The 25,857-nt window shown below is 43.2% G+C and overlaps 1 protein-coding gene across 2 annotated transcripts; it reads right to left on the reverse strand.

The window, feature by feature from the left end:
• Positions 1–3,854: 3,854 nt before the first annotated feature.
• ctbp1l (C-terminal binding protein 1-like) lies at positions 3,855–25,231 on the reverse strand. 2 transcript variants are annotated; one of them, XM_072663224.1, is made up of 11 exons: positions 25,118–25,231; positions 23,419–23,467; positions 23,097–23,272; positions 13,317–13,471; positions 12,706–12,850; positions 11,868–12,074; positions 11,492–11,706; positions 11,261–11,391; positions 10,359–10,486; positions 10,151–10,271; positions 3,855–9,747 (listed from the first exon to the last, which is right to left on the reverse strand). In XM_072663224.1, exons 3-11 carry the CDS (start codon positions 23,152–23,154, stop codon positions 9,558–9,560), a joined length of 1,350 nt encoding a protein of 449 aa, XP_072519325.1. In that variant the 5' UTR covers positions 23,155–23,272; positions 23,419–23,467; positions 25,118–25,231; the 3' UTR covers positions 3,855–9,557. The 2 variants fall into 2 exon arrangements, with proteins under 2 accessions (XP_072519325.1, XP_072519326.1); XM_072663225.1 differs by lacking the exons at positions 23,097–23,272; positions 23,419–23,467; positions 25,118–25,231 and adding an exon at positions 18,549–18,633.
• Between the last annotated feature and the right edge of the window lie 626 nt (positions 25,232–25,857).

The raw sequence follows: 25,857 nt of genomic DNA on the forward strand, positions 1-25,857 counted from the left end.
GGAGTTGGGGAGTTGAGGGGTTGAGGGGTTGGGGAGTTGAGGAGTTGGGGAGTTGGGGAGTTGGGGGGTTGAGGGAGTTGGAAAGTTGGAGAGTTGAGGGGTTGAGGGGTTGGGGCGTTGAGGAGTTGGGGAGTTGGGGGTTGAGGGGTTGAGGGAGTTGAGGAGTTGAGGAGTTGGGGAGTTGAGGGGTTGAGGAGTTGAGGAGTTGAGGAGTTGGGGGGTTGGGGGTTGAGGGAGTTGGAAAGTTGGAGAGTTGAGGGGTTGAGGGGTTGGGGCGTTGAGGAGTTGGGGAGTTGGGGGTTGAGGGGTTGAGGGAGTTGAGGAGTTGAGGAGTTGGGGAGTTGAGGGGTTGAGGAGTTGAGGAGTTGAGGGGTTGAGGGGTTGGGGAGTTGAGGAGTTGGGGGGTTGAGGGGTTGGGGAGTTGAGGAGTTGGGGAGTTGGGGGGTTGGGGGGTTGAGGGAGTTGGAAAGTTGGAGAGTTGAGGGGTTGGGGAGTTGGGGAGTTGGGGAGTTGAGGGGTTGAGGGGTTGGGGAGTTGAGGAGTTGGGGAGTTGGGGAGTTGGGGGGTTGAGGGAGTTGGAAAGTTGGAGAGTTGAGGGGTTGAGGGGTTGGGGCGTTGAGGAGTTGGGGAGTTGGGGGTTGAGGGGTTGAGGGAGTTGAGGAGTTGAGGAGTTGGGGAGTTGAGGGGTTGAGGAGTTGAGGAGTTGAGGAGTTGAGGAGTTGGGGAGTTGAGGGGTTGGGGAGTTTTGAGATCATCCAACATCCTCATCTCATTAATGCTCTTATTGCTGAATGCAGTCAAATCCTCACAGCAATGCTCCAAAATGTAGTAAAACAGTAGACACAGCATTGTCCCAATACATTTGTCCATATAGTGTCTGTTTTATGTCGGAGGTCCAAGGTTTGTCCATCCGTACATTCCTCATTATTTAACTATGCCAGTAAGGTATATATTAAGGTATAAATGCAGCTCAGTATGAGTTTAGTTGGATATTTCAGTGAAAATAACACATTTAAACACATGGACACTCGACAGACTGGGAAAAAAACAACCTCCTGATCCTTGAGTTGTATCCATTAATGGAATTCTAAAGAGAAGCAAACTATGATTTTTTATTCTTCTAGGAAATGTAACTAATAAATATATATAAATGTCCTGTTTCAATAAATCCTGATTAAATTGCACATTCTTTCTATAATGAAGCACAGCGGCACAACCTCCACTCATCTGCACCACATGGTAAAACAATTCCCATGCAGTACCCAACAGACGAACCCTCATAAAGCAGCCTGCACTTCACAAACATGGTCAGGTGTTACACAACCCCTTGTGGGAAAGGGAGTTGGAGTCACGGTAAAGCGTTACAGCGAAACTCGTCTTTTTTCCCCCAGCATTCCCAAATTTCACAACCGAGAAACATTGTGTTGACCACAGTGCTGTTAACAAGAAGGCGAGCGTTTAAGAGAGAGTGCTCAGTGTGATGCTCACTCTACCATTCATCAGTTCTTTCCTCTGCTTCTTTCTGGTCAGGCAGCCCTACCCAGAATCATTGGGTGCAATTCAAACAGGGCGCCAGTCCATCACAGGGACAGTTTAGCTTAGCCAATCCACTTTTTTTGGGGAGGCGGGATGAATCCGGAGAAAACACCTACACGGAAAAAACACCAAACTCCTCACAGACAGTCACTGGAGCAAGGATCGAACACAACCACAACCCCAGCTGCTGGAGTTAGTATCTCACTGTTAAAATCATCTTAACGTACAGAAAGAGAGAGAGTGTGTTCAGTACGATGCTCACTCTACCATTTATCCATCTTCTTATCTGCTTCTCCCTGGTCATTGGGTGTAATTCACAGGGTGGACCACACAACCATTTGTACAGGGCAGTTCAGTGAGCCTTAGGTACCCATGATATACCCTTGGTTTATCGGTTGTGCTTTCGTGGACCACTTTTGGTAGGTACTGATCACTGCATACCAGAAATAATCCACAAGACCTGCCTGATGTATTGGAGATGTTCTGACTCAGTCGTCTAGACATCACAATTTGGCTCTTCTCACTGTTCTCTCCTGACTGTTCACTTACTGCCTAATAGGTGGATCCCATATCAGTGTATAACAAGTCAGGACTGTTATGTAACAGTTTTGGAGGTTTTGGAACTGGCCGGAGTTATACACTATATGTCAAAAAATGTTTGCGGACACCCCTTCTAATAAATGCATGCACCTTCTACGTGTTTTCCAAACAGGGAGAACACACCAAACACCTCACAGTGTCTGGACCAAGGATTGAACCCACAACCCCCAGCCCCAGGAACATCTATAATGACTATCTTTTTGTAGGGCTCCCAGGTGGCCCAGCTGTCTAAGTGTTGGTTCTACCATCAAGAGATCACCGGTATAGACAATCTCCCCAGTGATGCCACAGCCATCCGTGCCCTGGGGTATTGCACCTTTTACAAAAAGCAGTCCATCCTGAAACACTCCTTATATCATCAGAGTGAATGGGGAGGGCTAATCTGCAGTAAGCTGAGTGGTTGAATGGGTAAAATGTTGTTTTTTTGAGATCAGAAAAGAGCCTGGACTGTACAGACAGGGTGGTAAATGGTAAGTTCTGAAAGACTACAATATTAAAATTCTTTAAATTTAATTAAAAAGGAAAAATACAGCAAAATTATTTACTTTAAATCATTAAATCTTCCTTTAAACCATGTTCGACCACTCTCCTGACTGGAGAAAGGACTAAATGTGTGTCAAGAATCTAGGTTAGGAGAGAGATCTCATAAAGTCCCATTTGGTAACAATTACAGTTGGCAGGCCAGGCAGGGCGCTCATGCCCTCGTAAAGCTGATGGCACCTTTGCCGGGGGCATGAGAAGATAGAGGCGCCATAAACACAACCTGCAGGGGTTCCCTACAGCGCCACCACCAAGCTTTCCTTAATGATGGACCTCTGAGCCACAAACATACAAACAAGCTCAGCTTGCACTGTGTTTACGTTCAACCTCAACCAGTAAAAGCTGATAAAAGAATACTTTTTTACAGTAATTCTGTTTAAAGGATTTTGTTAAAATACCTTGTGGAATTTACCACCACAAGCAAGATTGTTTTCTAAAAAGAAAGTAAACAAAGTAAAGCTTAAGAGCTTGGTTATAGGAGACTAGCCCCACCCCTACCCCAATTTTTGTAGTTTTTGCAGTCCAGTGATGGAAAAAAGAAAAAGGGGGGAAATAAAAACACAAAATGGAGAAATATTACTTAAATATTACTAAAGTAGGCCTTGATTGTCTTCATTTTGAAAGAATAGATTTTAAAGTTCTTATTTTACTACATTTATAAGCTGCAAAATGACCTGCCTACCTCACTGACCCATTTTTCGGAACTACTTAAAGTTTGGTACAGCTTTAAGAAACATCTACACCCACTATAAATATTCCCAGGTGGCCCAACTGTCTAAGCGTCAGCTTTTCCATCATAAGATCACTTATTCATTCTGGTGATCCTGCATTGGGCCTGAAAGGCAGCGTACACAGTTATTCTTTAGGATTTTTAATAAAATATCTTAATTTACCATCAGAGGTTACGAACAAGTTTTTGTTTTTCTCTCCATTGGACGGTGATATTGGATCTGTAGATTCTGGCTGTCAGCAAATCCTCTGCATATACTAAAACAACCAATGGTAGAGCTCAAGTCCACCCATCACAATTTGCTACACCTTTAAGAAACATCCATCAACTACATGTTAGTGGGATTCCCGAGTGGCCCAGCTGTCTAAGCGTCGGCTCTACATTTATAATATTGCTGGTTCAGCCTCTGGTAATTCTGCATGTAGCATGAACAGATGGCAGCACACAGTTAATCTTTAGGATTTTATTAAAATACCTTGTGGAATTTACCATCAGAGGTTACCATCACAAACATGATTGTTTTCTAATAAAAAAGTAAACAAAAACAAAAGTAAAGCTTAAGAGCCTAGTTACAGGAGACTTTTTTTTTCCTTTTTGTAGTTTTTGCAGTCTGGTGATGGAAAGGGGGAGGGAGAAAAAAAATATGATTCACAACAAAAAGAAAGGAGGTGAAAGAAAGGAATAAAAAGTTCACATGTTGTAAAAATACATTTCCCCATTTCATCATCACACACAGTTCAAACATTCATTCATTTCATTGTTAGATGTCAGTGCGACAAAATCAGGCCCAAAAAAACAACAAAAAAAAAAGAGAGAAGAAGGAAGAAGGAACCACAGTGGTGATAAAAGGATGGGGACTCGCTGTGGACAGAAGGGACTGAACCGAGAACTGAGACTGGAGATGGACTTCATGCTGAAGGTTCTGAGCGGAGTGACCCGCAGACTGCTAGGACGAGAAATGCTCGTGTGCACGCATGTTTGCGTGTGTGCATTTGAAACCCTGAGAGAGAAAGCGACGGTTCCTGGCCCACAGCTTCTCCTCTTCGCTACGTCCTCCCTGGGTTTGAGCCATGGCCAGAGAAAGGGTCCTGAAAGGGTCTTTGAGAGCACCCGTCCCGAGCCCATTTCACATCTCAGAGTGAAAGCCAGCTGTGACCTTTCAGTAGAGAATGGCTAAAGAAAACTTCCTCTCTCTCGTCTGTGTGTATATTGCGGTCATTAGGTGGTGGTGGGAGGAAGGAGGAATATGGGGGAGGGGGGGGGGGGGTGCCACCAAGCCCACTGTAGTCTTTGACATTGGTTCCCAAGCCTGGTCCAGGAGGACTCCTGACCTGTGCATTGTCCCTGCTCCAACACAGCTACTACCTCACCAACTCAGCTCAAAGTGGAACTCCATCCACATAACTATAATCATTCACAGTGGAGCGGTGCGAGACGCCCTGTTCTGGATAAACCTGACCAATCAGATTTGTTCACAGTGGTGGTGAACGGAACCAGACATCCAAACCAGACCTTTAGGTGTCCAGAAAGCTACACCACAAAACAGTAACCGATATGCTGTCTGGGACAGATTCATGATAGTACTGAGAGACATTCACGGTGAGGGGTTCCTTGTAAAGGGATGGTAAAAACGGTCCCCAAATAAAATCTGCCACTATTTTACCACCAAGACAGTAAATAAACCAGCCATATTTGTGCTGTCGACATGCGGTCCTCTGGTTCCATTCGCCACCACTGCAAAGAAACCTACGTTAGTTCCTCAACACAGAACCAGCACACACCAAACCCACTCTGAACGACCCGGTTTACATCTCGATCTCTGAATCAGGCAGAAATTCCGACCAAAATTGGTAGAACTCCCCTTCAGCCAAAAGGCTTCTTTTGAGCGGTGCTGCAGAAGAACCCCTATAGAAACACCTTTCCACCAGCAGATTCTTTGAATCAATCTCTACAGAGTTGACAAACACCACACCACCTCTAGGGCAAGGTTACTCCAGCACCACAACTGTTCACCACCGGTCTACGACATTAAGGCAATGAGGGGCTACACGATGACTACGCTGGAGTGAGTGAAGACTGCGGGAGTAACTAACTGCTGGGAAGGACGTCGGAGCCTGCGAGGCAAACAGCAAAGGAGGTCTTTTTTGAAATGTTTCCATACAACAACATGTAGAACACTGAATACAAACTGAACTAGAAAAAAAAAAAGAATTATACACAAGTTTCAACACGCAGTGCACCGTTGACGCCAACAGATGATGACAATGATGGCAAACAATAGAAAAGAAGAGAGATAGTGTGATAGCGTTCCAAAATATATTATATACCAAAGGATAAACTTGACCACAAGCTAGAAACCAGGGACGTAGGTGGGAAAGGGTGCCGTTTCAGTCCAGGAGAGCTACAAGTCACTGAAAACTGAACATCAAACAGGGGATTATTAAGAAGACACCAAGACATCCAAACAGAATTCCTACACTGCATCGTTTCTAGCTCATATGAAAAACATGCAGTTTTGTTTTTCCAGAAAAAACATAAAATAAAACACTTTTCCATTAAACTTCTGGGAGGAAAAGAATCAGATTAAAAACAACTGTCTCTGTGGGGGGGGGGGGTGGCAAACAAGGCCTTAGAAACCTCATGGGGACAACTTCCTTATTGGACAAAACTTAGTTCAGGCCTGACCTACATTGCGTTTCTCAATGCAAACAAAACAAAAACATTGAAGAAAGAAGAAATTCAGTCCATGATTAGGCCAAATCTGTGCCTGAAACAACGGGTTTACGAGTATGCACTGCTTTATTTCACTCCATCATTAGCGTTTATTCCCAAATGCACTAATCATCTAGCTTATCAGACCACAGTCCCCACGATTAATCATACAACTCACTGATACACACATACAAACACCCACAGCAAATGAACGACGATGTCGATTTGTGCTCATTAATTACAAAACCAAAGACAGGGAAAGCTCTAAAATTAAAGCCTGAGATTTCAAACTACGTCTAATCAAATCAGCGGATGTCCTATGCGAACAAGGAAAACCAACTCGGGTGTATTATTGGAGAAGCTGCAATCACACACGCACACACACACACAAACATACACCCATACAAACACGCATACTCTTCTCGGAAATTGGAAACTACCATCTAAGAGAGAAAAAAAAAAAAATGCTGTACAAGCCCAACACAGGAATAAAGAAGAGAGTAGAGCATACATTCAATATCTGTTACTGAGGTACTAGAAAGGTTTTCCCTTGATGCAGAACAGTATTCAGAGTTCAGAGACTCAACCTGGGGATGCAATTTCCCCCCTTTGGAAAGCGTCTGCTTTTGTCTGTGCACTAGCTTCATCCCGACTCTCGCCTATCCATCAGCTGTGCTGCTTACACTGTGGGTACTGCTAAAGATGATAAAGAACCATAAAAAAGGAAAACAAAAAGAACATTGAGAAGACCGGCATGAGAGAATGTGAGCTCTTTTTGCCTCCATCTCAGACTGCTGAAGAGCCAGACTGTGCGCAATCCGAGTCTTTGGAGGTTAGCCGAACGGACTGTTGACAGATGGGGTGGGGTGGTGCAGTTGAGCAAAGCCAATACTAGTTCTAAAGGGGAGATGCCTTCCTTTACAGCACCCCGAGTGATTCTCTGAAAGCAATGTTCAGTGCCGGGCTGGTACAACCAGGCGCTGAGAGACTGAGCTGGTGGCAGGATTGTGTATGCTGTGCCCTTGTGCCACCTAGTGGTGACACCATGCACAGCAGAAATGCAAGTTAAAGACCAGCAAATAGTTTGAGGTCTATAGAGGTCTTTGACAGAGGAGCGATTATTGTTATTATTTTAAAATAAAATAATGAAACCCAACCTAGCCCTGGATGAACAGAGGATCTTCACACTGCTGCGAGAGGTCTGCTTGAACGTTAGGCCTTATTCAGTATTGCGGTAACTGCCTTTAGCTGTAGACTAATCACTTCTGTACATTCTAGTCATTCACAGTTCCAGATGAGAGTTTATGCATCCCTTTTTTTGTGAAATACCGATATGGGAATTCAAGTGAATGCAAGAGATATTTTTCATGTACTTCGTCAACACTGCTGCATAAACCGGGACTACATCCACCTGGATCAGCAGATATTTAAGCAGGTACAAACGCAAACACGGGTCAAATCTAAACATATTCATCCAATGCAGCCCATTGTTAAGCCAATACCAATATGACTGATCACTGTGAATCGCCAGGTGTTTTGATGAATGAGGGCATTCACATGAGGCATTAATAATTAAAAAAATATCCACCATTTTGGTTAAAAATAACAAATAAAGGGGTCACTGATGTGTATTTATAGTATCACTGCAATCGCAATCGCTACCAGTAGGCAATATGATCACAATGCAGTATTCTGTTCATTATCAGGTAGCCCTAATGTACATAGTCTCATCTTCACTTAAAGGGCGAGAGCAGGGCGAGAGCAGGGCGAGAGCAGGGCGAGAGCAGGGCGAGAGCAGGGCTGGATTGCTCAGTGTAAGCCGGCGCAAAAAAAACAAAGCTTGTGAAAACCAAAAGGAACGTGGACACAAATGTAGCCCAACGCTGCATTGATAAAGAGAAGGCCTCATCACCCAGGGAGGCAGTGCAGGGGCAGAGCAGGAGCTGAGAGTAAGCCAGGGTAGTAATGTTTAGCATGGAGGGTAAACAGATTTAAACAAAACAGGGGTCAATGCTGTGGGGGGGAGGGAAAGAAATTATATGAAAAGAAAAATGACATTCCCAAAAATTTAGGCTGTCACTGTGTGTGTGTCCTCCATATTGTCAATTAAAACATCACAAAGAGAACGATATGTCATGACGTACTGGTAATTCTTAAGTCTGCGAGTGAGAATACGGCCTCCAGACATCTGAAGCCTGAAAACGCACTTCCTTTACCTTCCCAAGTCTTCATTAATTTAACAGTGAAAGTAACAATATAGTCAACTTAAGTGTAATCAGTGACAAACAGGTTATCGTGCATCTTCCATCACTCAGGTCTATTTAAGAGAATCATAAACATGGCACGTTTCACAAAAGAAATTGTAAAATAATGAGCATCATAATCACCAGGGCAGATTCCATACACTCCCAATAGACGAGCAACTGTGTCGTATAAAATGTAGCTCTGTCCAAAAGATGCAAAACAACCTTGTGCCGTGCACGGAGGCCAGGTTTCACACTCAAACGGACATGGAAAACTGGACTCACTGCTTATGGAAGTCAATAAAATAGCTGTACACAAAAGACATGGTCACGTTTATGATGCTCTTACACAGACCTGTGCGTCGTCCATCAATATGTTATGGATACAGTGAAGTATATGACTGAAAACATCCTCAAGTAGCCTGGAGGGGAGGAGGAAGCTCTCCCTTGTTTCCTGCACGCGTCCTTCAGAAAGAGAGGATGAACAGAGTTCTACAGGACGTCCTCGACGTGGAGAAGGGAGCAGAACCCAAAGTGTCTGAGATCACTAAATGGAGAGTTACCATTAACCACGGGCAGTTCGTATACATAGAGTTGTGAAAGGAGGAGTTGTAGATGATGTTGTCCCAAGAAATATTGCAGGAAAAAAAATGGATTTGTTTTGTTGATTTTCAAAACTACTCTAATCAAGGGAACTGAGAAAGATCACAAATGTATGCTGGAGGTTGGGAGAGGGGAAAAATTAATAATAATCATGCGTTCTTCACTACTGTTAAAACAGCTGAACAGGAAAGGGGGGGGGGGGGAGAAAAAGTCAGGTAGAAGAGACACTACTCAAACTCCAACTAGTCCAGAGTATATTCAAAAGAAGCAATAAAAACAAAAAAGGGAGGAAATTCAAAGGCTAACAAAAAGAAACCAATTACTGAATCCTTGAGAAGAGTTATTGCTTACTGCACAAGTGGGGGAAAAAAAGGATACCACGAGAAAGTTGTTGCTGTTGCCGGGAAAAATGTTTTTGAGTGGGTCACTTTCTGGGCTTATACTTGTGTTCTGTTGGACTGGGTTAACCCGGAGAGGGGGACGGGGAAGGGGGGGGGGGGAGGTGTCACATCAAAAGCAGGGCATCGTCATGGTCTCAGCCCTACAAAAGGAGAAAGGGCATCGCTGGGGCAACGATGGAATGTGTTGGGATGCTATTGGTCGGAAGGGACGTCTCTGTCAGCCTCTGCCTTGGATGGCTGCCCAGGTGAGGGGGTGTGTGGTGGGTGTGAGACTGGGGCGATGGCGTGGGCCAGGGGCAGAGTCCCTGCCACCATGCCCTCTACTCCCGTCCCTGCACCGGGCAGACCGCCGGGGGCCACACCAATCAGACCTGCAGGAAACCTGAAAGGGAGAGAACAGGGAACACGTTTGGGTAACATAGTAACATACATTATTATGAAAATCTTTAAAACTGGAAAGGGGGGGGGGGGGGCTAAAAGCTAACAAACTCCTTTTACACATGCACATTTACCCAGCTACTTTAATGGTAAATCAGAAGGGGTCAAGATGAGAACACATTTGAGAATCTAAAGCCCAGGATGGTCACACAACCAGCAAAAGACCCAGTAAAAAATACAGCAAGTTCAACAAAATCTTAGCCCTGATTTTCCACTTGCTGAACATTTTTAGAGATAGCAATCAAGCCAGTACTGAGGGAGGCTTTTGTTGACCAAGTTTGCAAAAGAATGAAGCCTCTTTATCAGCAAGGAATCACTGCAACCACCTTATCTTGTATGCAGTTTACCTGTAGGCTGTGGCTCCATTAAGTTCAGAATGCACAGTGGCAGCTTCCATAGATGACCACTGAGAAGCTGCCATCAGATATTCCTTATTCACACAGTTCTTCAGACTGTCTGGAATTCGACCTGAAGAAATACTGAACATCAGTCTCTGGCACACACAACGGAGGATGACAAGTGCAGAGATTATTTTAGATACAGAAGTTTCCTGACCTGTGATAGCTCTGCGTACTTCCCGTGCAGCCTCCTCCCTCGCTTCGATGGAGGCCTGCTCGCTGTACCAGGATGTGTGGGGGGTGCAGATCAGATTAGGGGCATCCTTCAGAGGGCCCTGAGAGAAACTGGAGAGGAATGAGATGATAAAGCGTTTTGCAAAGGTTGGCAATTTGGGGGAAAATAGGTCACAACACTTCAGTAGCAGCACGGTCAGTGTACATTCAACCTACAGTCACATTTAAAAAGGTCAATATTGTGAATAGCTTTAGAATTAATGTGTTTCATGAACCGGGCATGGCTCCCAGCATCACTGGGCTTTCCCCCATCAATACATCAAAACAATAATACAGCTACACCACTTTCAAGCCTCTTCCATATGTCACAACACATGCAGTGTCACTGCCCTTCAAATACTGATTAAAAACCACAATAAGCTACTGTACATGAAGCCTAGTCACAATGTACTGTAATGTAACGCTGCCTCTAGTAGGGTGTGTGTCCTTCAACACCACATCATACCAACCAGGCAGAAAAATACAAAAAATTGTATTCACACAACTTTCTCACTTACACCTAGTACATCAGCCAAGACAAGCGGCCTCTAAATTTTGCTTCTTCAGCACTGAAGCGGAGCTACGAGGCCAATGTAACTGACACCAAATACGTCTTGGAAGATCGACTACATTTGGGTTAAGTGGAAAATTGTGTAAATCTGTTTTTCAGCTGAACTATTTCTTTAACTGCCATCGTAAACACAGAATAAATTCAAATGGGAATCAAATACAGATGTCCCGACATGATGCTCTTACTTTCTAACACTGATTAAATGTGGACCAATTATCACCTGAATCTGTTCAGAAAATTTTACCAGCAACTTCCCCAACCCTCCCTCAACTCACCTAAAGGGCTCTGTCTCGTGGACATCCAGAGCTGCTCCCCGTATTCTTCCCTCCTTCAGTGCCTGAGCCAGAGCTTTCTCATCCACCAGCCCCCCTCGCGCAGTGTTTACCAGGAATGCACCCTGACGCATCTGTAACACAGAGGATAATGCGTAATGAAGATTGGAAGTGAAGAAAATGTTGGTGGGGTACGAAATTATGGGGTGCGGGGGGGGGGGGGGGGTCCTTCACCTGTTTGATGGTGAAGTCGTTAATGAGGTGATGGTTGTGTTCGTTCAGACTGCAGTGGAGGGAAACACAGTCTGAGTGGATTAGCAGGTCCTGCAGGGTGGCCATGCGCTGGAGGCCCAGCGACCTCTCCACTCCCTCCGGCAGGTATGGGTCGTAAAATATCACTCCAAAACCAAACGCCTTTGCTCTCAAAGCCACAGCCTGGCCCACACGCCCTGAAAGACAAAGGTTGGCATCAGAATCCAAGCCGTTTTACTGCTTTTTGACATTTATCAGACAATACACAACCACTAAGGGCAACAGTGCTAATTTCATTTAACTTATGTTTGAAATTTTCTCGTGTATGGAAATTTACACAAGATCACTGAAGGCTCACCAAGGCCAATGATGCCCAGCGTCTCTCCTCGAATGCGGGCAGCTCCACCAGCCACCTCTCTGATCTGCTCCACGCTGGAGGCTCTAGTGCCCTCCCGCAAAGCCTGGTGCATCCAGGTGACTCTGCGGTACAGGTTCAAAATCAGACACATGGAAGTGTCTGCCGTCTCCTCCACAGATGCAGCCGGCACATTACACACTGCTATACCTGTTTATATGGGACAATATAGAAAAAAGAATGGAAAATACAACACATGAAAAAGGGATTTTCAGCTTATTTAATTTATAAACTAGAAAGCTTTAGAATTAGAATTTTTTGTTCCATTACAGTGTGCAAGAAATGTGGACCTTGTCTGTCTGATGCTTTATCTGGAATAATTATGAACATAACATCCTACCTACTGCAACTAGCTACTACCCAAACAGCCTATTTTAAAACTCACGCTTGCTCAACACAGAAATAACAGCTTGTTACAGGACTGGATCAATTTCTTTGTCCCACCGACGTCAGCAGAAAATGCTGGATATGTGCCTGATATAAATACCCATCGTTAGCAATGTGCCATCTCTAAAAGCAGCCTCTAAAATGCCTGCTATCATAGTCAAAAGCCTCATTCAAAAGGAGGAATGAGTGATGTGCGCACACACACACACACACACACTCAAATTAAAGAGAGGGGGTTGATTGAGTCTTCAGTCCAAAAAGAAAAAAAAAAAATCCCTCAAATGAACACAGTTGCTGCCAGAAGGTGTAACCCAAGATGTCACCAGAAGAATCACAACAAGCCTCTACTCAGAGCTCAGGCACAGAAGATGCCAAAACAGAACATCAGTCTCACCAAGCTCTGCTGCAGCTTTGACATCCACATTGTCGAATCCGCTGCCAATCCGCACGATGACCCGAAGGCCTTTGAACTTGTCGAGGTCGTCTCGTGAGAGTGTGATGGTGTGGTACAGCAGTGCAGCCACAGCCTCGTTAAGAACCTGGAAACCAGATGGAAGCAAAACATGAATGAGCGGGTGGAAGGGGTTATCAACATATGTTAAATTACTGTGATAATGGGCATGTTATGGATGTTATCAGCACACCTAGAACAATAAACAGCACGTTTTATTAAAAAGAGAGAGTAGTGCTCTTTAATGTGACCTAATGCTGAATAATATCTGAAAAGCTGACAATGATTGTACTCTTCTGACGGCACTGCTGAGGGCTATGAAGGACTGTGAGCAATGTATTTTTTATTCAACAGTAGTTGCATAGGAGAGAGGAAAGCAATTGCAATAATTAATAAAAAATAAATGTAATGGTATAATAAGCTGTCCAGTATGCCGTTTTACTGGCTCTGTATGATCAGTCTGAATGGTCATAATACATGCAGTTGTTCAGTGTTTCAGTGCTCATCCCAATATCATAACTACCATATGTGTCAAAGTAAATCATAAAAGCTACCTTCTCATGGATCTCCTGGGTGGACTGTGCGTCACAGAATGCGACAGTGGCCACGTCCTTCAGGATGGGCATCTCCACTGTGCAGTCCCTGCCATCCAGCAGCGCCACCAGTGGACGAGGGTGCATGGGCCCATTTAGGATGGGAGGGCGAATGCCTGTAGGACAAGAAAAAGCCAGTTCAAAAAAAAAGGACCCAGCCAACGAAATGGAAATTTCTTTATAAAAACGTACCAAGACGCAGCACATGGACAAAAGTATGTCAGCCAGTCAGGCAACTCACCAGCTGACAATGAAACTTACAAAAAGGTCAATCACATTTAAAACCAATTGACCCAATTCATGCCTCACCAGCTAGTCAATGCTTATCTCTGCATTTTAAAAGGCCAAACAAGAAAACACTGCAACCAAGCGCTGGCTCAGGCCAGTCACACATGATGTGTTCAGTGGTCCGAAAAGTGAAAAGTTCAAATGTTTTAATAGCAATTCTCTCACATTTAGCGCAGGATGTGGCTAAGGACGTTTAACGAAGATGTTAACACAGCACAAAAATAAATGTTGGAAAGGGTTCTGGGAGAAACTCCTTTAATTAGGCAGGGAAGGCCAAGATTTAGCTCGGCCAAATCGATTACGAGCCCATGATTTATTTATCAGAAACAGCCCTGTGTGCTGAGAGGTGGGGATTATATGATACTGGAACTCCCGAGCAGGACTTGGACCATGGCCCTGAAATGTGTCAACCACAAACAACAAAGAGTGACTTCTTACCGTATTTACAGCCATATCTAAATGAGTTATACTGAGACTACCCAAAAAGGATATTTATCAGGATTTCTGAAGGCCTAAATAAATGCCTTAATATCAATGTAGTTTGTTTGGGGGTTTTTTACCCTATTTTCTACAGAGTTTGGAAGGCCAACTGCTTAAACCACCAATTTGTGCAAACCCCTCCAAACACTAGCAAAGCCCCCAAAACTAGGAAGGTGAAGACACTGCCACTGATGCAGCATTGTGAGGAAGCCAAAGCGCTCCGAGGAACGTTCCAGACGCCCCCACTCGGATAAAACAGCTAACAGATGCCTGTGTGGACCAAACATCACACCCGGAGTGATGTGGGGAGGAAGTGCCATCAACCCACCCCTGACCGAGAAATGACCAATTGTGCTCTCTCCGACTCAGATTCTGCCTATGGAAAGAACGTGAGCATTCAGACTGCTTTAATTCTTGTCAATTTTTAATTTACAGTGCCTGTATATGCTCCTGGACACAGAAATTCTGCCTTAATTTTCCGAGCGCACGTTTGCACTGATATACAAGTAGTCAGTCCAAGCACACAGTCCTGTAGTTTCATGATTTACAAACTTATATGGACATCGAGTTTGGGCAAATCTTAAGCATGGACCAACTTACTATCTAAAATCTGTGCGGCAATATATGATAATATGTAACTTAATATGAGCATCTGAAAGCAGGCCATCAAGCTCAAACGGCCTACAACTGAACCGGACAAAACACAAAGCTTTCTTAACGGCACACGGTGAGATTTGTTATAGGTTAGGATCGTATTTATACAGATAACGACTCCCATCAACCACGTCTCCACTTCTCCTCAATTATCAGGAAGGGTATCAGCCAGCGATGCTCATTATCAGTTCTTCTGAGTCCACAGATTCCACACTGGCGCATGGCTAATAAATACACATCCACGCAAACAAAAGCAGCCTCATGTCAAGCCCACTGACTGACGTAAAAGCATGCAGGCCTATCCACAGAATCACATCAATGCTGGTCTCTGTCCATCTCTAACTACTACTACCACCACCCCTCCTCCTCCGCCTCCTCCTCATCCTCCCTCCCCAAAGCAGGCTAGACAGATGAACGGGTTGGGGGACTAAATGGCAGAAGGGGGTGGACAGAGGGAGCAGGAGGTGGAGAGAGGGGTGAGAGCGGGGGGCAGGGAATCTTAATATGACTCATGATGACCTAAATCCTGCAGTGTATATGTAGACAACTCTCCCTGACCCACAAGCTCGACAACTATGCTTTTATTCTCATGCCTCAAACACATTTACTGTGGTTTGCTATTTTCCAAGACAATGACCTTGAACAGTGCTGATGAGCGGTTAGTGGTATATTCTATGTACAGACAGCATTTTTTATTTTTTTTTGCTTCCTGAGTGACGTTTCTCTGCACCAAATTAATTTGCACTTAACTGTCAAACTGTACAACACTGTGCTTAAAATAATTTTAAAGATCAGCTCACCAACAGGACCACCAGTATTTTATCAAACTGAAAGGATAGCAAGGATATAATGCAACGGAACTGGCCATGTAAATATCGCCCAGCATTAAACAGAACTGTGGATTATCCTAATCGTAAATCTGTTAATTAAAGACTGGGCTGCTTCTTAACAGAGATATCATTCATATCCAAACGTAACAAGGCAAAGCAATTTGGGAATTTTGCTAAGATTCATAAGCCAGTGGATGTCTTTTTGGGGGGGGGTTTGCTGGACAACGACAACACTGCACTCTTATCTTCAGTAGCAAAAATAGCCCTCTAGTTACACATCAACCGCCATAACAGTCAGCAAAATTTACCGTTTCCACACACAGCAAATGACAGGGAAGTCAGCCAGAGACGAGATGCAATCATTCTAATAAGGTGAGCTGATTGTAGGTTCACATTATGGGACTAGGGATGTAGGAGCGCACCCATTATTTACGGCCCATTTCAATTTCTCTATGCTAATTAAGTTCATTTAGACAGGACGATTTTTGGGCCAATTCTCATCTTCTTTAATTCATTCCTTTTTGAAGCTGACAGTACAGCCCTTCACCAATTGGATTTGGTTATCAAGGTACCTTCTAATTAAGATTTTACACATCCTCTTTGATAAAACTCACATCCGGACAGCAATAAAATTACGATAGCACGAGAGTTCTCAGCAACTATAACATCAGAAGAGAACAGGGCGTTTCTAGTACTCAAATCATTCACAACAGTTAACTTGTTAAAACAGTGTAAGAGCTAGCGCCTCTTCTTTCAGTTTGGGGCAAAGCAAAGCTCCAACAACTTCATTTTAAGATTTATTTGAGAATTTGAAAAATGTTTAATATGTACCGAAGGCCCACAGTGTAAACAGTAAACAGCAACGTACAGACGTGTCCACCCCCAATGTGAGAAGACATCTGCTTTGGAAAAACACTGATGTTTGATAATTTCAGTAAAAAACAGCAGCTAATTCAGACAGTGAATTTCTCAGACAGAGAAAATGTGAAAAATGAAAATAGCCAATTCAGATGGAAATGAAAGTCGCAGAGGAGCTCCTGTGAATGAGAGAATTCCCTCATATACAACAAGCCCATATACATTTAATTTAGTCCAAAAAGAGTGCGCCATCATCCAGAGTCACAACAAATGTGCTCTTTAACAGGCCAAATAATTTCACATTTTCATCGCATTCCTGTTAAATGGAACAAAACAAAGATCTACATTAGTGCTGCATAATATATCATTTCAGCAGTTTTGTCAATGCTTCGCCATAGTTACATCGCAGGATGTGCAACGTTAAATTACATGAGTCATGCTAGACCTTTTTCCCCTGCTTAATATAAAAGAAAAAAATCCCAACTATTCTCATATTTCATGACCCATCTACAGATCAGGCAGATGATATCTGTACAGTGTTATTTCTTTTGCTCCAATATTGGATACACAGAGTGCACTATTCATTTCATGATGCATCACTGACTACTTGTGAAAGTAGTGATGAAAAATCCTGTATTAAATATCATGATATAACGTGTGTGTATGTATTGCAGATTGCAAGGTCAGTCCTTTCCAATATCATGCAGCGCTAATCTACACTGAAAGTGAGAGGCAACTGCAACACAGATCTTCCAAAGCCGCCATAATAAACTGGTCGATTGCTTGTTGGGGATACATCCTTTTCATCAGGTGAGCTGATTGCTTGCACTTCAAAAAAAGCATCACTCCCAACAAACTGATGTTACTGTAAATTTGTCAGAGAGGCTTTGATTGTTATCAGTGGGGTTAGAAAAACTCCTAAAACCCGTATTCCAATCAAATCTTGATCTTTAAAGAAGAATCAATATAAACACGTCTCAAAGCGACTACTGATTGAGAAAGGGTGAATTACTAGCATCTCCCACAAAAACACACAATTAGGAACGGCAAATTTCTAACCAGATGATCTGTGATCCAGAAACCACAACACACATGCGCACCCACTTCCAAAATTCAACAGTGCTGCCCTTTTAGCCCCACACTGACAGGTGTCCGCTCGGCTGCCGGCTGGAGACGTTTTGGAGAGCGGAGGGTGTTTACCCAAGAACACTCGGCTCCATTTCACTCTCACTAACTTGCAGGCACATACACACACCAAGCAGCAATTCACCGAGGAGTGAGGCACTATGATCAAGCACTATAACACTAATATTTGTGCCTACTGCTCTTTGATGCTTTCTCACAGCAAAACCAGGGGGCTGAGCTAAGCTGAGGAAAGAGCACACGCTCTGCCGTTCTACAGAAAACGGGGCTGGAAAGAAAAGGCTGGACTCTAAAGGGACGTAATGTTAAAAATGTCGTGGCGAAAAAAAAAACATTAATCATAAAGCTCGTATGTGAACAATGCAAATGCTTATTCCTCCGAGGTCACGGAGGGAGTAAAGCGTGGCAGTGGCGGCAGCAGTGAGCGCAGATGCTGTGTGTTGAGCTCGCGCCAGCGTGTATGAAAGAGCGCGAGAGCGCCGCAGAGCAGGCAAGGCCGTGCAGACAATGCCATTCATTCACAGCTCATTCCTCCTCCTCTCGTCCACCCCCCACTTCCAAAACCTCCTTGTGTCCCGCTCTCTGCATTCCCCTCCCCTCCACCTCGCTTTCTTACCATGCTGCTGCTACAGAAGGGCGCGAGCGAGCACGCGAGCACACACACACACACACACACACAGAAGAGGGGGGAGGGGTGTGGTGATAATACAGCAAGCAGCACCACACCCTACCTCCTGCCTGCCAGACACAAATACAAACACGCTTGCTCAACTCTACAGACCACAAGGACACACACACACGAGCATGCACACACACACACACATTCTCCATTAAAAAGGAAATTACGAACACTGGAGATACCACACCCATCCCACATTACTCCCAACCTTCATGCCTTTCCCCACACCGACAATACACGAACACAAACACACATCCTTGCCTTGCATCGTGAAGCGTGCACGCCTGTCTTCTCCCCCTCTCTCTCTCTTCTCTCCCTCTATCGCTCTCTATCACTCTCTCTCTCTCTCCACCCTTCACAATCAGCGTCAGCCTGTTTTTACCCAGCAGGCGCCCAGCTGTCATCCACACCCGGCTCCTCCCCCACGCGCTGCCTCCAATCAACTGGGCCAGGCATTCAATTGCGGCCAACCAGCACTAACCTCATTAGCATAGGCAAGGAGCACTACTAGAGGCAGCTGGGCAGTTGATGATTTTTTAAAAGAGCCAGCCGCTCGCTACACGTCCACTACAGACGCCTCTATTATTCTCTCCAACGTAAGGAAGCCGCTCCGAGCTACTGCCTCAACCTGAGGGCTCAACAAACACGTCAAGATCAATGGGCTATTTAACCTCCTCTTACATTTACATGTAAAGTAACAAGTTTTCATCCAATTAGCACATGTAGACTTTGATGTGCTAATTGACAACACAGTACATACATACAGAGCTCATAAAAGGGATGCACAGATATGGGAACCGTGGGCCTCTAATTACCAAGGCCCAGTATCTTTCATGGAAGTATCCGCAGAAGCTACGTCACGCAAAAACCTCTCATCTCCAAACCAGCATTTCTATTGGTCCATTCAACCGGAAATCCTGGACAAAATGTAAAGAAGTCACAAGTTATTATGACCACCAGTACAAACCAGTAACACACCTGCCTCATGTGACATAAGAAGTAACACGTCCCATTTCATCTCACACTGTAGTGTTGGGCAACACCATATCTAAATGATCCATAACACCTTTCTAAAATAACCGTCTAAATTCAAAACAAAGTAAATAATTAGATCAAGGTCTTGGCCCATACAAGACAAGAGACAGACACACAGACTGATGTATTCTGGTGATGATAAAATTGGAGCATTTATGCGCAAGGCTTGTTTGATTTTCTTTTCTTAAATAATATATTTTTAGGTGGTCACACATCAGAAGCATTCAGAGCAGTGGTTAAAAAAGGTCTCAATATTGTACTAAATAGAGGTGGGCTTTAATTGGGATAAATTCTGTATCGTGATAGATCTGTCACTACTAAGTCATGTGGATTTTGAGTAACATCATGAGAAATGTCTTTAAATATAGTGGTATTAACCATATCGTCCACCTCGACTAATAAGTGTTGATGCTTCCCATTTCACTGCGTCATGCAGTGGGCAATATGCCATTTAATGAGCACATCTGTAGTATGAAATTAGCAGTACTGCATCGGCTTTAAACTGAAATAAATGTAATAAATTATCACTTTAAATACTGGTATTTAATGTTCAGGAATATATGTATGTATATGTAAAAAAAAACATTATATGGAAAACCATTGCTGTGGATAAATGGAAAAAGAAAATGCAAGGGCTTTTCATTGGCATCCTTAAATGCTATACTTAAGAAATGAGATACCGCAACAGTAAAATATGCTTAAAATGCCAATCCCCAGTACCTTTAAAGTACTTTTCATTAATCAAAGCAGCGATGGGCGCACAAAGTAAGCATTGTGTGTGTGTGTGTGTACTTAACCGTATCAGATTATAAATTCCGAACAAAAATAAATACATCAAACAAATTAATAGTTAAGGCCAATTAGAAGTCAAAATTGGTCAACAGCGATCCTATAAGCTCTCGCACCCATCTAACCTACTGAAGCATCAAAACAAGTAGTTAATATGCAATTGCTCAGCATGTTTATAGGGAGTGAAACAAAAGTTAAAATCACACTGGTTGGATGCGGGTGAGCTCAGATCACGGGTCTGGATCTAATTCTATTGAAAAACTCAACACTTTCCACTTCTTTTGAGAAGAATCATAAATCTTCAGTTCGCTAATAGAGAATTACATGTCACTAGCACATATTGGCTGAAGTGTGCTAACGGATTGGCCAATGATGAGACAACCGGGCCACAAACTGACCAACACTCACGCTCAGTTCTGTCAGAGCTGTAATAACAATCCCATTACAAGTTTTTGTAAACGGCATCAAAGCTCAACATTTGTGACCCTGCAGGTTTACATAGTGCTTTATCTGTGCCAGCTAACATATCGGAGGAACATCAGGACCTATTTTAGTCAAGTGGCACAAAAACACTGATAGACATTTAGTAAATTCCACAGTGTGGAACACAACCTTGGACCAAGCCAGAGGTGGGCAAAATGCCTATGTGATTGCATCCTGATAAATGTTAGTGATGCACACTATGCAGTGCTTTAAGAACACTGATTAACTACATTTAATTAGTCTTGTTTAATAGGGTGGAACGAATCATGCTTTGAATACAAACCACTGTAAGTATAGGAGAGTATTTAAATAGCAGTTTTTAAGAATTTGACACCACGGACAGATGTTATCTGGAATCAAATGTATCGTGATAAATATCATGTAATGCGAAAAGTAATAATTTACCATATCTCCCATCCCAAGACCAAGCATATGGAAGAACTTTTTTTTTTTACTGGAAGTGAGAGTAGAGGAAGCTTTTTTTGCTTAATCAGAACTCCCCCAAATACTGCCTGTTTCAATGTGGGGGTATAAACCCAACATTCCCTGAAAGGGGGTCAATGTAGATCGGATATGCCTCCAAATTTGACTGATCGAACTCAACTAAAAAGATGGATTACAACCTTTATAAAGCTGTACATCTGAAATCCTCTGGTTTGGACGCTTCAAATATAATAACAAAAGAAGCATTTTATTAACTTGTATAATAATTTCATTTAATTTGGCCATTTCACAATCTTTGCATTCTTAACACTACTGATTTGATCACACACGCATGGAACTCCCTGCCGTCCCTCCCTTCCTCCCTCCCTCCGCACCTGCCTTCCTTTCACCCAAAGAAAGGAATTTCCCTTGAATTCTGGTAAAAAAGAAAAACAAATCATCAGACCACTGCATATCAAATATCAAGCATAACATCTCCTGCGTTATTCTGAGACGATAACCACTAGCTCTCTGACAGCAGTGGAGACCAACATGCCCAAATGGCATCAATAACTGTCCTCAGAAGTGAATGTTTCCCAGAACCACACTTCAATCCTCACCATCCTAGAACACAACCTGTTTTGATACCAGTTCTCGTGCCAAGCTCATAAGAGCTGAAATCAAGTCTACTATTAGACAACACTATACCGAGTGCTCCATAAATAGCTGAAGCGCCACATTTAGGCCCACATTGTTCCTGCCGCCTTTAGCAGCGCTGGGCGAGAGCCCCTCTTAGAGCTGCCAGCCGTCAGGCTGTCTACCCCGCCCCTGCAGCCGACAGGAAGGAGCAGAGATAAGAAAGAATAGAGCTCTGCCTGTGCCACAGTCTGAATTATACTCCACCTGACCACAGACACTCGCTAAACACAGTTAAACAATGATCGGCTCACACAATCAATACCATATGGACTGCCGTCCGATTACTTACGTCGTAGCTTTTAGAGCATTTCTCACACCCTTTACATTTCACTTCTATGTGTGAATATTTCAGTTTAACCTCGATATAATACTAGAGGCATTTTAATAAGGTAGCTACTCTAACCTACAAACAAAAGTGTGATTAGCGTGTGTCCAATGAGTAACTAGTCATACCTTCCTGTGTGTTCATCTTTATCTAAAGAGCTCAGGTACTGGTTTCTAGCTCTTCCAAGCAGAATACAAACAGATCAGATGAAAACTACACTTACACTGTTAACAGTTATGGGAAGAAGATTTACAATATTTAATAGGAGTAAAGGCTAATAATTCTCTTGAATATACTCAAGCGCAAAAATAAACCAAACACACCTGATTATACAGCTACAATCAAATACCAGCCTGTATGGAGGTAATGTTCAGCCATGTATTTGTGTGTGACTTTTAGGGATAGGCATTCTGGCCAATTCTGACAGGCCTACTTTGTAATATCTGTAAAGTATCTCAAATACTTTACAGATATTTAGCAAATACAAGCAGAACTGTCACTTCACAGCCATTTAATAAATAAATAAAATGAATAAAGTTGCACTGTGTTTCCCGCCTGGAAACTGTCACTGAATTTCCCCCCTGAGGTCATTAAGGTAACAATGATTTCAGAATTTGAATATAAGCTACTTAACTCAAATCTTCCTACACATCCTTAGTGTTTTAATTCAATAAGTAATTAAATGACTAATTAATAGAAAAATTTGAAAGTTCGAGTTGTGTTATCTGATTCAGATTTGAGAAAATATTCTGTTACTCTCTCAATAACAACACTGGACAATAACTGTCTTTATATGTGCTTTTCATCAGACTTATTTTTGGGATCTAAATGAAGTCATGAAAGCTGGTGGACGCACTTCAAAAGCGTTCAGAGGCGTATTCTTGTTTTCGCAAAGAAACCCACAACAGCTTTCTAACACTGTTCTTACAGCTTTACACACACACACACATCACATCACATCACATGGCCTCTGTACTACTAGCACTCTTACAGCTATTGTAAATTCTACTAAAATTGTAATAATAATCATAACAAAACTGCTGTGTTCATCTCACCTTCGCAGATGCGGTCCAGTCTCTGTCTCTTGACTTTGTGTTTGTCCATAAGAGCCATCGAGTGGCGGTTCTTCTCAAAGACCAGCTAAGGCCACGACAGGAGAAAGAGAGAAAGCACAGAACAAAGTCCGGTCCTGTCCACACTAGGAGAGAAATCACTCAAATCTTCTCGAGACCTGCAATCACAAACACAAGGACCCTAAACTTACTGCAAGTTCTCAACAAGTCTTCCATAACGGCAGACGGCCTACATAAACAAAGACCACTGATGAAGTCTTATTAGACTATTACTCACTTGATATAAAGAGCAAGTTAGACTGACCTGAGGTGCAAGTCAATGAACACCTTTGTCACCTTCCTTCCAACGGCAACTGTTTAAAAGCAAAAAATGAGTTACTGAAATGAGTAACACCTTAGAAGCAGCACAGGTGCCCCGTTCAACACCATTAATGCAGAGTTTGGGACGGATCCAACTTAGCTCCCATATGAGCATAAACATACTGGCCTACGTGAAAAAAGGAGACCACTAGGATCGTTCACAATAACCACAAACCTTTAAAACCACTTAACTGCTTAACTGCTGAACAAAAAAGTAGGTGGAGTAAGAAATCCCTAAAGAATCGTCAACTTTAAAAAACACTGAGACTCAACTGGTGTGCAATTTAATAAACCCTATGGACTCCCCAAAATAATAAGATAGAAAATGAAATATTCCAAGACTTAAAATTAAATTGCAATATTAGGTCTCAATAGTTTCACCGATACTTTTGAGGCTCTGTATGAAAGCCTGCAGACGGCCCAGTTTACTTTACAGCACAGTTTTATATCATGTGAAGTTATCAATCATGTACAGGTGTAACTTCACAGCATAGATTACACACGGAAAATACACAAAATAATAAAGCAATCTAATTTATATTAAATCTACATCTAAATGCATGAAGACTAGATACCTACATTTCCACTACATTTCTACTTTAGAGGCTCTGTAAAAGGACCAGTTAACTTGCAGTGCCTTACCTCACTGCTTTATACTAGCTATATAACTATATTATTTATATTATTTTAATTTTATGAGATATATACACATAAGGAGCTGGTATAGAAGTCATATCTGCAGGGATCTGGTCGATGCAGTGTTACAGCACCAGCTAGTTAATCAACTCCACAGAGATAGCTATAGCTCCTGGTTCTCTCATAGCCTCGGCTTTTCTTGAATTTCCTGGCTTTTATGAGCCAGTTAACGCGTGTTTGATACAAAAACAAAAGAAAACAACACGCAGATATTCTTAACTTATTTTTATCGTTATTATCTGCCCAATTTGGCCACCCACACGTCTTCAAAAAGTGTAAGAAGAAGCGCTAAATTAAAGTTGGAGCTGCGGCGCTTTGAGGGCTAGCGAACTCCGCTAGCTGTGCTAACGCTAGCTAGCTGCCGTTGTATGAAAATTCGCACCTAAAACTCATTGAGAAAAACAACGAAATGGACTAAACTGTGAATTATAATTCACTAGATCTTTAACGAGGCTCTGTTTACTCCCAGCTGATTAAATTAAGCTACAGAAACAAAACAAAACACCAAAAAAACCCAAATTCCAGGCAGTTTAAGGTTCGTTAGCTCCGCCAAACTTCTCAGCAACTCGGGTTAAGTTAGCTAGCTTAGCCTAGCCTAGCCTAGCCTAGCCTGCTCGCACAGCTAAAGCTAACCAACAGCTCAAAACGTCAGAGAAACGCTCAACGAGCACACAAACGGCTTTTTAACATCTACCACTCATTTCTACAACTTCTGGAAACCTCTGCCCTCGTTTAGCCAGGCAGTGTGCAGAGGAAGCCCCCTGCTAGGCGCTAGCTAGCCTGCTAAGCTAAGTGTGATACAAAACAGCAAGGAAAGCGGTTTTACAGCCGCGGCCGTTTAGTAGCCAACAGGCTGGTTTTGATTAAAGTGATGCCTTTAATATGCGTGATTAGAGAAGTGAGGGGCGATAAAGACTGTAAAGTCGCCAGAAAATGAGCTAACCCACCCGAATGAGCGTCTTGTAGAGGTTAGCTACGGGTCAGTGTGGTGAGAGGAGGTGAACCAGCGCTGCCCCGCTACCGCTCGCCATGAAATCCGCATAAAAGGCAGGCAGGAGTGGAGGAGGCCCGAGAGAGACGAGCCTCGGAAAAGAGAGAAGACTTGAAGGCAGAACAGCACAGCGTCTCCCAAAGGTGGTGGGAGGAAGGGCAGCATCACGGAGGAGGTTAACTGGACTTCCCCCCCCCCCCCCCTCCTCTCTCTCTCTCTCTTGTTTTTAATAAGGTAAGAAAAGCAGACTACAGAATAACATAGGCAGAAGCAGGGGGCAGAAGACCACATCAACCCCAAGTCACAGGAGGTGGACTCTACAGGTCTAGGAGAGTGGGTCTTTATTCCTTTAAAGAGAATTTTTAATGGAATTTATGTTGGAAATACTTAATAATTATTATTAATAATAATTTCGGAATGGTAAATGTGCATGTATCTGTATATATATATATATATATATATATATATAAATACTGTGTACAGCATAAGTTGTCCTCTGCATTTAACCCATATGTGGTAGTGAACACACACACATACACACACACACACACTAGTGAACTAGGGGCAGTGAGCACACATACACCCAGAGCGGTGGGCAGCCAACTCCAGCACCTGGGGAGCAATGAGAGTGAAGGGCCTTGCTCAAGGGCCCAACAGTGGCAGCTTGCCAAGCCCAGGTATTGGGTATCGAACCCA

Source organism: Salminus brasiliensis, chromosome 19 (genome assembly GCF_030463535.1).
Source record: "Salminus brasiliensis chromosome 19, fSalBra1.hap2, whole genome shotgun sequence".
NCBI lineage: Eukaryota > Metazoa > Chordata > Actinopteri > Characiformes > Bryconidae > Salminus > Salminus brasiliensis.

Coding starts and splice junctions, on each gene's coding strand:
- ctbp1l (XM_072663224.1), bottom strand. CDS start 23,154: ATGGCTCTTATGGACAAACACAAAGTCAAGAGACAGAGACTGGACCGC. Junction 13,472..23,096: donor ACTGGACCGCATCTGCGAAG/GTGAGATGAACA, acceptor CTTGTCCTACAG/GCATTCGCCCTCCCATCCTA. Junction 12,851..13,316: donor CCCAGGAGATCCATGAGAAG/GTAGCTTTTATG, acceptor TCTGGTTTCCAG/GTTCTTAACGAGGCTGTGGC.